We start from the raw sequence: 14,051 nt of genomic DNA, 5'->3' as shown, positions 1-14,051 counted from the left end.
AGGTACTGAGTGGGAGTTGTAGTAACCAAGAAGATTGGATTGAGATGTTGACCTATGAGGAAACATGCACACAAGGGAAGAAAATGTTATTTTCAAAGCACTCTGAGATGGATCTTTGAAAAAAGCCGAAGTTCAAGTCAGTAACAAACGTCAGTTGTGTCAAGCTGCAGTGATGCTCTCACTCTCTCTCTCTCTCTGAGTTTTTCCTGCGCCTTCCAATGCAGCCTATAAGTTGTATGTTTTGACATGCTTGCAGCAAAATGCCGGGCATCTGCAGGCCATTTCACAGCCAGGCACCAGGTCCATTCATCACCCGCCTCTTTAATCAGTTTGCTGTCACCAAGCCGCAGCCCTCAACCTCTGCTAATGCTCATCACATCACACCTTCAACCAATATTGCTGCTTTATTGCCAGTGTTAACATGCTGAACTAGTTAGTACCACAGGTTTTTTTTTGTAGTCCTTGTGTATTTGCCTCAATTTGCTGTTGTTATGAAAGCCTACAAACTGCAAAACAAATTGACCAATGGTCAAAACTAAAAGCGCAGAGGCACGGTTAAAAAGATGCATTGTTTGAGGAGAATTTCAAGCTGGAAGATCAAGAAGTGAATATCTTTCCGCACTGATACATCAGCAATTAATAAGGTGAAATTAAATTTTGCTATTTTTATCACTGAGGATTTCCGAGAGCTGCTGCTCTGTGATCACAGAAATGTTTGAGATAGAATCAGACAAAATCTGTTCACACACAATAAACAGCTACAGACGTCTTGAATTATTACGGTGAAACGTGAGCTGAAAGTTGTGAATTTTCCATATGTTTAGTATATTATATTCCCTGTCAACAGATGCTAGTGTTAATGCAAATGCTTTACAGTGAGTATTGCAATACATGCAACATGCATTGACTCAAATGTGTGCTTGTGTGCATTTTTGCATTACAGGCAGAAGACAACATGTAAAAGATTTGCACATAGCCATTAATAGTCATTTTTAGACTTAAACTAAATATAACATATTACATTTACCATACATACATAAATGGTAACAATTTCCTCATCTGACTTTTGGCAGAAAATTAATAACTTAATTTCCCAAAATGCTGTAGTACAGAAGCAAATAGACTGTAAGACAAATATACCGTAAGTTTTTGTAATGTAGTGTGTTGAAGGAGTTCTCTTAAGGGAAAATGCTTATGAATAATCAAAATAATTCATATTCCTGACACATTAATATTTTTTTTATAGGTATCTCCTGTAATCCGTGGATTACAATCACTTGTGGAAAATGGTTAATGTTTTTTTTTTCCTGTCAGTACAAAACACTCAGTCCTGATATGCATTGGATATTTTTTAAGATTACTTTTTTTATTTTAAAAGTAATCTAAAAGTTAGTGATAACCACTGAGCACGGTGCTCAGTAGATCCGCCTCACAGCAAGAAGGTTCCGGGTTCAAATCCAGGTTGTTCCAGTCCTTTCTGTGTGGAGTTTGTATGTTCTCCCCTTGTCTGCGTGGGTTTCCTCTGGCTCCTCCGGTTTCCTCCCACCATAAAGACATGCATGCTAGGTAACTAGGACTACAGTAGAAAATTAGCCGAAAGGCTGACACTGGCGCATTTAAAGAAATGCTGATTAATGTGCATTGTCCCAATCAAATAAACAAATCCTAATCTTGCCATATCTTTAAATTAAGACTATAAATGCATTCTGAACAACTAAATAAGTGTTGAGAGACCAAAATAGCACAGTGACATCAATAATGTCCTCAGAATCGCTTCATTCACATCGCAGCTGAGTGTGTTTGGTGTGTGCTTACTCACTATTGAGGTAACTAAGATATCACCAGAGGGTGCCAGCTAGCAGACACAGTGTCACTGAGAAATAGAATACATGCCAGCACTTTGGCAGGTATCATGTTTCAGAGAAAACTGAGCAGGATCAACCTATTTTTTGAAGGTTTAATAGTACTCAGAGGCTGGCGCGATTGATTGGCTGCTTGGTATGTATATGCCTGCCAAGACACTCCTAAAAGGCAGACTGTAAACAGGCACCAGATTTACTGAAGCAGCCTGAGCCAAGTCACAAGGCAAGGGGGCAACAGGGACAAAGGGGTTTGTTTGCAGTCAGGCAGAGAAAACCCAAAGGAGAGGAGAGTGTGGCACTGCTGATTTTAATCTCACACCAAGCTCTGCTTATCCTACATGCAAAACACACATTTATCAAAAGAAATGTCCATCTCTGCCCTCTGCAAGCTGAAGCTACACAGCTTCAAGGCACTCTGTTTGACATGCTTTGATAATGAACTTGATAGCAGCGCAGAAGCTCATGACAAAAGGTCATCGCAGCACTGATCCCCGTGATATTTGGGCAAAGTGATGGTTATTTCATCGCCAGTGACTACTGGCAACCAAGAGCTGCTGTAGCGTGCCAGCCAAGTCAGCACAAAAACATTGTTAGTCTGCACAGTTAGTGGACACAGATCTCTGATGAGGAGGCAGACTGGGTCGGAGGAGTTAGGGAAAACTTTAAACAGACTTCACATATTTCCTTTCCGTCTAAACATGAATGGTTTGGTTTTCAACACAGAAATCCTTGGGGCTACATGGGTGGATTAGGTTTGATTTAAAAGGGTAAATTTGCAAATGAATGTACATTGAGTAAAACCTCTAGAAAACCGGAAATAGACTAAGACAGGGAGGAATTGTGTCAGGGAAAAAAATAAATATCACACTTTAGTGGACTGTAACTAAAAGCTGAACCAGTTTGAGAAAGAGTGAGGCACCTGTAGTGTCTGTAATGCCGGACTACACAGCTACATACGGCTTACAGATGTGATGTGTTGTTTTGAATCACTGGGAATGATGGTGTGGCTTTGCTGCAATTTTGTGTGTGCATGCTGTGAATTATGTTAGTACTTGGGTGTGAGTGAGTTTGTGTGAGTGAGTGTGTGTGAGTGAGTGTGTGTGTAAGTATGTGCACATCATACTGAGAGACAGCTGCACCTGGCAGATAATGACCAGAGCCTGACGGTGTGTAAGTCCAGTGTTTGCTGTGTGTGAGGATTATGCAGCAAAAAAAGATGTTAAATGGTGCCACACGGTTATATGTGCAGGCTCAGAATCAAGGCATCAACAGAAAACCATCAAATGACTGAATATTGGAAATGTCGAACAGTTGCACGTACTGTAAAGGCCCCGAAATGCTGGAAAATGCCGTTGAAGAAAAAAGCATCTCCCTGACACACAGATACCAAGGATGAGGGAAGTGGATAAAATGCTGCATACCTCTAAAAGCCGAGAACAAGGGGCTGACAGAGACATGATGATCTGCTCTGTAATTATTGGCTTTTAGGTGTCATCCTTACGCACTGGATTGGCACGCAAACACCCAAAACTCAAAGCAGCAGAGCTTTCGGCAGTGGTCTACCACTGCTGAAAGCTCACAAAATCTCTAAAATTGCTTTTGCTCTAGCAATAACTGAAATCTTAAGAATTTAAAATTAAATGGAGGTATTGGGAAGCTCCGGACTTCCCACTTATGTACTTAATTGCACACAAAAAACACAGGCACACCAAGAGATTGGCATGCTGATAAACATGTCTATGGCTTGGCCAAGTGGACTTGAAGAGAAAAAGGACATTTGTTTTGGCATTGCAAACATCCAAATCCAGTTGGCTTGCAGATGGTTTCTGCTACAGCTACAAGTTCATCAAAGTACACTTTGACACATCTCTTCTTCCATTTTCTAGCTTGCACACTTGTCGATTTTTAGGGGAACCAGTGGAGCTGTGTGCAGTTTATTAAGTGCACTCACTTTGGATTGGCATGTGTTAAAGTCCTTAAAGTCCCTGTGTGTGTGTATTTGTGTGTGTGTGTCTCTCTCTGGAGAGGCCCTTGATGAGAAAAGCAGTCAGGACTCGCACAAAGTCTTCTGCTCTCTACTCATCCACCACGAAGTAAAGTAGTCAAGATGAGAAGTAGTCAAGCACATTGGTTTTATGCTCTTTGCTAGTGGCTTTTCACACTCACACACTCTGTAGTCATGTTGCTATCAGGAGCTTGGTGAGCTCAAGACCTCCACACCTGCTGCATTAGCCTACATATTTTGGCTCATAAGGGTTGTTCTGACCTGACATACTGGAGTCTGACATTTTTTTAAACTATCACCGTCAACAGATGTCATTTATATTGATCCGGAGAATCCTTCCTATCATGAATCCATGAGAGCAAAACCTGCAAACACAGCAAACTGTAAGTTGTCATTACTGATCAAGGCAATTTTTCAATCAGACAGGATTGCAGTGATCAAATCTTTCTGCTCAGTATATAGCAGTCACACACCTCACTTTCTCTTTTAAACACACACCCACAAGTAGGAGTAAGAGGCATGTGGAGCATATTAACATACTGGAACTGAATCAGGAAAGTTCTGACTAGTAATGAAAGATGCATGAGACAACTGCTTTTAACCATTTAAACAGAACATATCATGCTTTTCCATGTTTTCTGTCATATCTACAATGTTATACTGTTTGATTTTTATGTTAAATGTGGCCAAAACTTCAAATAATTAGGTAAACTTATTTTAGACAAATCCCTGTGATGTAAAACGTAAGATTTCCAACTGTTCTGAATGCTCCGGTTTAAAAAGTTCTATGCAAATCTGAGCTGACCTTCAATGATTGGTCATGTCCGCCAAGTAGCCAGGACTGGAGTGTGTTTCTTTTTTAAACCACTGAGGTGTCAACATTGGACTACTTCCACTGCTGACTATAGCTCCATGCCTAACGGCAGTAAACTATATCATCTTGGTTGCCAGTGTAACATTTTCCCCAATTCCAGGTCGCACTACTGCTGAAATGTGTCAGATTGGGTCATGTTTGGTTCAGAAGACTTTATCTGCAAATGTTTGATGGTAGAAAGTGCTGCTTTGTTCCACTACAACCTTACAATAGCATACTGCTAACTAACGCGGCATAGCTGTAATTAGCTTGGCCAATGATGTCTATTTCTCCCTAAATTCCGGTCACTTTACTACTGGGACACATCAGTCTTGCTACATACTCCACTGCAGTAGTTACAGATTCAACTAGCTGACCAGAGCAGACTGGGCTTTTCAGGATGGATTAAAGAGACCGGTTCTCTTACAGAGAGTAAATACAGGTGCAGCTGCCATAGGCAGTAAGAGAAAAAGAAGTGTATTTTTTTAAATGCATGTAAACAGGTTGTAGTTCAAATACAAAATGCAAGTATAACCCTAAAAATGATATATTATAGTTGCCCTTTAAGCTCTGCCTTAACTCAACAATTAAAACCATGAAGTTTTTCCAGAGCACATGCTTATTCTTGTTACGTTGTTTAGATAATAATGGTGTGTGGTAGTGATACATCCCTAAAGGGCACACAAAGATTTGTCATGACCACCATACAGTCAAGTTTTACATATTAACAAATTGTAGTCACTTATTATGAAACTCACATAAATCCATTTTTCAAAATTAATTTTTTACATTAATGTGGACACAATTTCGTTTTGGACAGATATAAACTCTATCCCAGCAATCCAAAAAGCCCACCTAATGACACTCTTTAACCTCACATTCCTCTCTGTCCATCTTAATTAACAGCTACACCATTATTCCTCACTGCTTGCCATTTTCTTCAAATCAAATGTTCCTGATCAAAATCTACAAAGACTGAACTTTTCTGTACATTCCCTGGAGCGTGCAAGTGATGAAGCCATTAAAGCGTATGAAACAGATGGAGTTGATGTGCTGTAATTATGCTCCATTGTTGCGGCTGTTATGGCATTATATGCAGGCACTTGCGAGTGCCACCTCTGCTGGAAGCCGCAGACTGCTTTTCTTTCAGGATCAGAGGGCGTGTCCTTGCCGGGTTTTTTGTGGGCATCGGCGCATGTCACGAGCATTTTGCCTGACCCCCCTCTTGCCGCCCCTTCTCTGTTTTTGCACCGCGATCCACACACTGCCAAGGTCACTGGATTAGCATGCATGAGAGAAAACGCACAATATGCGTCAAACATAAACCCAATGCAAACGGGAAAGGACACTGGGTAGACTGAGCATACACAGCATGCTCAGGAGCACCGTTAAAAAGGTGGCATTTTGATTTATTTCTTCACCAGTAGGCTGGGTGAAAGTATTTAGACTGACAGTTTACTTCAGTTGTCTTTGTTCCACATTCAGAACATTACATAGAAACCTTGTATAATACAATATTAACTCAGAGGACACCTACTTGTGGAGCTGTGGGTTTGAAATCTAGCATATGTGAGCTTTGGTGCATAAAATGTTTTCTCTCTTCAAGGTAACCTGTCAATATGTCAATTATATTATTTAAATATATGATTACATTAAAATGTACCCGTAAAATGACAGATTCACACACACATATTCTTTAAAATGTCCCTTCATGGTGGAGACAAAATGGAACGCAGCATTAACAGGATATTCCAAAACGTTATGTTAGTCAATTTGTTTTTTTTTACAAAAAAAACATGGAGGACAACGACTTTTTTCACATAAATTCAGATAGATATTCTGGTCACCATTTAATGAGATTAAATATAAAACTAAACCACACCAGGGTTAACATAGTTGATAATTAAAGGAATACTTTGAAATTTTAGGAAATCCATTTTTTGCCTTTAAGAAAAGGGCCACAATCAAAAGGGTGACGCACAATACAGTTCGGCAGTTGAGCCAGACAACAGCAAAGAAGAAAAAAAAAAACGCCCTAACCAGCTCATTAATGTAAGGTGTTCTGAAGTGCAGAACCTGAATTTCTCCTTCGTGTTCCAAGTAAAAGAAAAGAGGAAAAAAAAATCCTCCTCTCAACTGATATCTGGAGAAAGACAATAACATCATGCCTCTGAAGTTTCTGATCACTTACAGTGATACCGTATGCCAAACTGATGCTTGCTGCTTCAAGTCCCATGATCCTTTGTGACGTTTCTCTGCACAAGAGCTGTAATGAAAAACAGACATAGCTCTCCCACAGCAGCGACCACAAAACCCCTCCACTCACTACATATGAGAGATTAGCCTGCTCATTAGGAGAGAAGGAAGGAGCGACAGGAGATGGAGAGAGGACAAAAAGAAAAAGGGACGCCTTTCCAGGAAAAAGGCCATGTTGAGGCAAGGGTCCTCTCTTGAGAAAAGAGCTTCGGTCCCCCTTTTCTTACTCACTATACAAACCAGAATGGAGGTTTAAAACAGGGACCTGCTTAACATGTTTTGTATCAAAGGTGCGTGTTGAATTGAGGATAGTTTTTATACAAAACGTTTAGCATGTCAGTAATGTTGCAGACCCCGTCTATGCAAAGCTGTACTCTGAATAAATGGGTTACAATCAGTGTCAGTGATGTTGAAATAGGATTTTCTGCATCGTATTATCAGCTGAAAAGCATGTTGTCTCACACTTCTACTTATGCTCTCCAGTTGAGAGAATCTCAATCACTCACTGCTGCCATCAAAATACATGAAATTCAGATTATGAGTGAAGCAAAAGCAAGGGAGGAAAAAAAGAAACATCAGTGGTTTGCAAAACACTCACTTGCTGGGAACCAGCCTTGGGGCAATTTAATCCATTTAGTTCTTTGAGAAACCAGTTAAACGGCTCAATATGTGAAAGGTTGTTCTTGGGTATGAGTGATGCGTAATTGAGACGGTGCATGTAAATTACCGCACAACGACTTACCTAGCTGAATGAGGAGTGGAGAAAACAAGAATTAGATTTATTTTATTTTTTTCTGAGAGGGGGAAATAAAATTCAGACAGGTAGTGTTTACAGCAGCCAACGCACCGCTACATCCACAGAAGCCTGTACTTTGGTTGCTGCTAGGTTGGCATATTTGCCTGCATAAGCAGTGTTTCTAAAAGAGAGACGGGGATAGTGTAAAAATACATTGTAGGAGACTGGAAGTAAATTTTATGAATACATTTGGGAACCGTCCTTTTCCAACAGCTATACCACAGGATGTTAAAAAATAAGTGTTTAGCGACACTGAAAAGCAGTTATTTGTCATGAGCTCCCATAATGCATCAATCAATTACCAAAAGGCTGTTAGCTGAAACAATAGTGAAAAATAGCTCAATGTTTTTAAATTACAAAAGCTTCTTTCACATTCATTATGATGAGAGCAGTGATGCAGTGTGTGGAGTAATTATATGCAATGATGAAATCATTGAAGTGCAAAAAAGGCCTTCCATTTAATCAGTGGATTTGCCACTTTCCAAGTTTATATTTGCAAGAAAAATTGTTGCATTCAGCTCTACAAAACAAAAAATGAAATGGAGGGAAAGCCAAGTGAAGGTACAAAGGCAAACTAAATGTCCTGCAGAATACCTTTCTATTCTTCACCTGAGTAACTGAGGAGTCAGTTTATGCTTACTTAACCCACTTTACCCCGTCAAGGCTCAGGGTGACACACACACACACACACACACACACACACAATATTAAAACAGATCTTCAGGGAACAAACTTATAATTGCATGTATTTTTGAGAAGTGGTAATTCTAGTTCAGGTGTCTTCAAGTTGGTACATGTACATGTGAGCCTGCAGGCACTTGTGGTCTCTGAATACGCAGCTGCAAAGGCTGGTTCACTACACACTTGTTGCAGCGGTGTTTGTTGTCTTTGTTCACCACTGACAAGAAAGATGTTACTTTGGGGTGGAATTGACTGATTTCTAAGCTCCACTGCCCTAAGAGGCGGACAAAAGCAGGCTACAGTCAGTTGTTTCGAAAAATGAAATTACAAGTGCTGTTGCAGATTTCTCAGCTGTAAATAGAAAGCTAATTAACGTTAACTTCATGAATTAATTAAAAGCGCCATCTCCAGCTGACTTTTTATTTTTCCAGGTGGCTTGTTTTTAAAACAACAATCCTGGAAAATGGCCCTAAATTAGCAATCGATATGAAATCGTGCTGAAAAACTGAGATTAAAGCTGCATATCACAGGCAAAATGTTAGCATCCTTACTTGTTGATGATCTATGAAGAAGAAACAAGAAGTATTTTTATTGCAGTATGAAAGTAGTTAGTCCTAGTACTATGAATAAGATAGGGACATTAGACATATATTTCGAGCTAGATAGTTAGCTTGACACGCTAATGTTTAGGGCTTTTTACGACTATTCAAATATTTGTTCCTTGGGTAGGTATTCGATTTTCAATTTTGGGATTTGAATATTGTTTTTTTTGGTTTTGTTTTCCCTTCCTTACTGTTATAACATTGGGACAGACTCAACTTTGGAGAAGCGCAACCCAACATCACGCTGCGGTCATGTAACCGGCGATCAGACTACTCAGTCCATTTAGGGGCGGTGTGAGAGTTCAGTACACTAAAACGGAAACATCACTCCTTCTACTGCTGCCACAAGAAAGTTTTAAAACACTATGGAGGGTTAAAACGAAACACAAGAATAAAAAAACAAAACTAATTTTACCCTGGATGGTCTCTTGCAATGCTAAAAAAATATTAATGTAAAAAAGCATGTCAGGTAGTTATAATGACTTACTGTAGGAGAAACTGATGCGCGGTGTGACATCATCCTCAGTGGCCATCAGAGATTTAAAGCAGCTAGCCAATAGCAGCGCAGCAGCCAGAAGACAGTGGACAGTCGCGGCTAATGTCCACATGGTTGCCTGATCCTCTCACACAGACATACACAAATGAAAGCAGTTGGTTTTAAAATTCCTTGGAATTCATGAAGCTCCTCTTGACTCCACACAGCTTATTTTCTCACTCCCATCTTCTTGCAGGCTGAGGGGGAGTGAACATGTCCTTGACTTGATTCTTGTAGTCCCAGTGTCCTTACACTCAGTTATAAGACTCTTAGCACAGAGAAGAGGAATCTTTTCTGGATTAAAGGCCACTTGTTGTCATCTACTCATAGTGCTCTTTGATGAATCCGCACTAAGCTCCGACCAGTGGCCATTTAGTAAAAGTCATTTTGGATCTGTGGAGAGAAGAGAGAAAGGTTCTTTCTTTATGATTGATCCAAGAACATGCAAAAAAAAAAAAAAGATGAAAAACAAGTTAGAATAACAGATCCATGTCCAACTCCTGACGCCACAACCAACAACTACAAAAGCATAAGAACTGATACATTTGGCTGCGGTTCATCTTGGGGGAGGGTGTTTTTATGACCCAAAAATCACCAGTCTCATCTCTTGGTCTTGAGACATTAATAACTATACCAGAATAATGGCTTCATCTGAAGCCTTGAGGTCAGAAAACAAATATTTAAGCTTTTACTGTTTACTCTTTCACCACACTGCCAAAGAAAATCTCAACTAAACAGCCCATTCAGACCACCAGCCAGCTGACACACACACACACACACACACACTTGAAGGGTTTTACAAGCTTTAAAGTCTGTGCTAATGTCCAATTTGCACAGCAGTCCACAAAGTTTCTCTGCGAGATAAAACATGTTCAATTCTTTTTTTCGAATCCCTGTATTTAATTATGCTGCCAACAATCGGTGAGAGATCCCGAAGAAGATAACATGGCAGCTTGGCTTTACTTTTGTGGCTATGTGGGGAAATAAATGAAAGAACAGTGACTCCCAAGACAACTCTGTAATTTGTCTCAAAGAGGCACATTGAACACATCTGCTTTTTAACTTTTATTGGCCTCAGTGTGAGTGTGCAGATAAGGTGGCGATTATGTAGATGCATGCTGAGATTTTTTATTTAGTAAAAGGGTCGGCTTTCTTGAAAACACTTGAAATATGTACTACCCAAAACTACTCCATCCCTCTTTGCTAAACAAACACAGGACTTACTGTATAAACAACTGTATAGCTCTATGATTAAAATAAACTGGGGAATAGTGTTTATGGTTCTTAAACCAGCAATAACACATTTTTTGGCTACTTGGGGGCAGCAGAAACAAGCTGTAAACACAACAATGACCTTTTAAAGTGCCCATATGATGACAAATTTGCTTTTTTCTGGTATTTGGAATGTTATTTTGTGTATCAGGTGCTTCCACACACACAAAGCACATACTACTACGAAGCACATACTAGCACTAGGATGCTAGCTCCTTCTCAATGGCAAATCACTGTTACAACACACACTGGTTCACCAAAATCTACAAAAGAACTACTTAAATGTCCCTGTTCTACAGGTATTCCACAAGTTCTTCCTCGTTTAGAAGAAGTGAAGTGAGAAGTCTCACTCTGTAGCTAAAACAGCCCTAACAGTCCTAAACGCAGGGTAAAAACAGGATTGGCAGCAATGTGCAGTACAACAAAAAATATGGTACTGCTATTCAGTATCGTTGCCCAAAAATGAAAACCAGCAGCTGATTGGACGTGGGTCTGGTTTTTCCAGAAATTCTAAGTCAAGTCTGTCATGGCGGCTTGTTCAGTATAGAATTTCATATTTTACTATAATCTACTCACCAAAATGTGTTTCTGAAAGCTTTTCTAGCAAGAAATAGGCCATGCAGTTGCTGAATCCGTCTTCATTTCAGATCGACAAAGGTCAGTTTAAAAGTTTTGTCCGATTTTGAGAGACTCTAGTCACGCTCATCCCGCTCCTTGTTTCTGGTTTTGCACTCTACCAATCACATTGGTCATTTGAGTCCGACTGTCGGCAGTGGCCACCTTCCGACTGAGCATGTCTGGTCGTCCAAAATGAACGCCGCGGGCCCCTCCGGACGGGCGACGGCATGGAACACACCAAACAGACTCAAGTCACCAACCTCCCCAGACTGTGCGATGGAAAATTATAAGGTTGGTGTGTGAGATGCCTAAGAGTATAGACACTTAAGTCAGTGAACACAGCAAAGCCTGTTTCTGTGATTTAAAAACACATTACTCACTAATCATTATTGCCTGATTGGATGTATCCTCCCTGAGCTCCGACATAAGTGGTGACGTTTACAAAGTAAACACTGGAGAGCACATGGAGTCTCTGGTCGAGAGCTTACATCACTGCAACAACTCCCACAGGACCTCACTCAAATATTATTTGGTAGCTAATAAATCCTAGAGGACCGGGGGGTTAGGTACTGGCTCCAGATTGTCTGCTGAGACAATGCCCTGCTGGGGAATACCATTTTTAACTTCTGATCAACCTGGTCATACAACAAGAGAGTGCAGAATGAACAAAGATTTACAATCCCGTCTCGCCGCTATAGCTGCCAGTGCAAAGACTACAGATGGAGTAGTTGGCTAACACACCTACACTGGCACCATTCAAGATTAGCAGCTTGCTGACTAAATGGCTTGTTGATTTGATGGCTGGTAGCAAACAGATTGTAGTTTCCTGGCAATTTGTCCGTCTTGCATAATGACTAAGTAACTGGCATTTTTGTAGATAAGTAGAGGGTCATCTGTCTCACCTTTGCGATGGCAAAGTGTGCCTTGCTTTCACACTGTTGGCTCTCCCCATCCCCTGGCTCTCAACCAGTGGACTTACGCGTGTGTCACTCTTCCCTTCGCTACCAGCCTGCTTTGGTTCCTGCTGCTAAACTGAAGCTAACTGTGTCACTGGGAGGCTGTCTTACCTGTCCATGATCCCGTAACATCTCCTTCATCCTCGGCTGGTACCTCTCATGCCTGTTGAGACTGCAACAACAAGCATGGCAGCCCAGTGTGTGTCGCACACCCCAGGTCTCCATGTTCCCAGCGCTTATACTTCTACTCTTTTAATTTTTAATGAAAAGAGAGGGTGCCGTTAGGAGTGTTTGCTAGAACTGATAAATTACAATTACTTTTGGCTAATTATGTGGGGCAATATCACATAGATAAATATTTCAACACTCTTGCATTGAACATTTAGTGCCCAAAAAGATTAGTGGTCACGTTGTATAGAAAAGAGGTTATGAATGGTCACTATGGACACCAGATGACAGATAAGAAGTGGTGGTTAACTTCACAGAGAGTGTTAAAGATCTGAATAAATGGAAACATATTCAAGTCTTATTGATATGGTCCAAATTACTATAATAATCACTAGCCTAAGCAATTTGCCAAATGTATTGTCTTAAAATTCCTCAGATATGATCTATATGACAACAGGAAAGACTTGTACTTGGGTGCAAAGTAACTAGTATGACAAAATCAAAACTGCTTAGTAAAACTTTTTTGATACATCAACCACGTCTTACAAGAAAATTCAATACATCTTTGTTCTGCATTATTGTAGTCTCTTGTATTTGAACACTTCCCTCAGGTGCCTCATCACAGAAAACAATATTGTCTTGTGAAGCAAAAAAGAAAAGTTGATATGCTCATTCGTATAAGTTATGTCAATATAAAGAGGTTCCCGCAGCAGACTCAAACTCAGGGGATCTGGGAAATCCAAAAATACAGGATGACTCATGAGTGTGAAGCATATAACTGAGGCCTGCAAAGGAAGAGGCCAGAGGATGCTTTAAGTTTGTTTAAAGACAATGTCATGTAGCGTCCAAATCCACCCTGAAGAACAACGATCTGAAGAGAAAATATTAAAAGGAAAATTCCGGCGCAAAATGAACCTAGGGGTTACCGAGTTGATCGCTCTCTGGGATCTATTTTCATGCTAATCGAATGAGTCTCTAGCTTGAACCAAGCTACCGCAAACAGGTGAATAGCTGCTTACCTTAGCTTCCATAGCAAAGGGTTAATCACTAATTTATACCACTAACAGGGCTCAAAATAGCACCACACTTCAACTGTAGCATACATGTAAACCAAAGCATTGAGAACTTTGTAAGTGTACAAAGAATTTATTATAAAGATTGTATTATAAAGCCAGTAGTGTTCATGTTTATATTTGGGTGCCATCATGGAAAACAGGCATGACCAGTGGAAACTCAAACGCTTTGAGCGTTTGTTACTGGCACAGCGTTCGTCGTTCGACTGGTCATGACTGTTAGTCATTGGTTTGCGGTAGCTTGGTTCAGGCTAGAGACACATTTGATTAGCATGAAAACAGATCACGATCAAATCGGTACACGTAATTAAACAGATAGGTTCATTTTGTGCTGGAATTGTCCTCTGATAAGAATTAAATCAAATTTGACAGCA

At 40.3% G+C, this 14,051-nt stretch overlaps 1 protein-coding gene across 3 annotated transcripts in view; it reads right to left on the bottom strand.

Annotated features, from left to right (window-relative positions):
* The window catches only part of LOC117946404 (semaphorin-4B-like), a 49,351-nt gene that overhangs the window by 17,474 nt on the left and 17,826 nt on the right, over positions 1–14,051 (bottom strand). For all 3 annotated transcript variants that reach the window (XM_034874541.1, XM_034874551.1, XM_034874532.1), the window contains exon 2: positions 9,543–9,983. In XM_034874541.1, coding sequence (XP_034730432.1) covers positions 9,543–9,663 — 121 coding nt within the window. In that variant the 5' untranslated portion in view covers positions 9,664–9,983. The remainder of the gene's footprint in view (positions 1–9,542; positions 9,984–14,051) is intronic.

This window comes from Etheostoma cragini, chromosome 1 (assembly GCF_013103735.1).
Source record: "Etheostoma cragini isolate CJK2018 chromosome 1, CSU_Ecrag_1.0, whole genome shotgun sequence".
In the NCBI taxonomy this organism is placed as follows: Eukaryota; Metazoa; Chordata; class Actinopteri; order Perciformes; family Percidae; genus Etheostoma; species Etheostoma cragini.
This window is presented reverse-complemented; position numbering and strand designations above follow the sequence as displayed.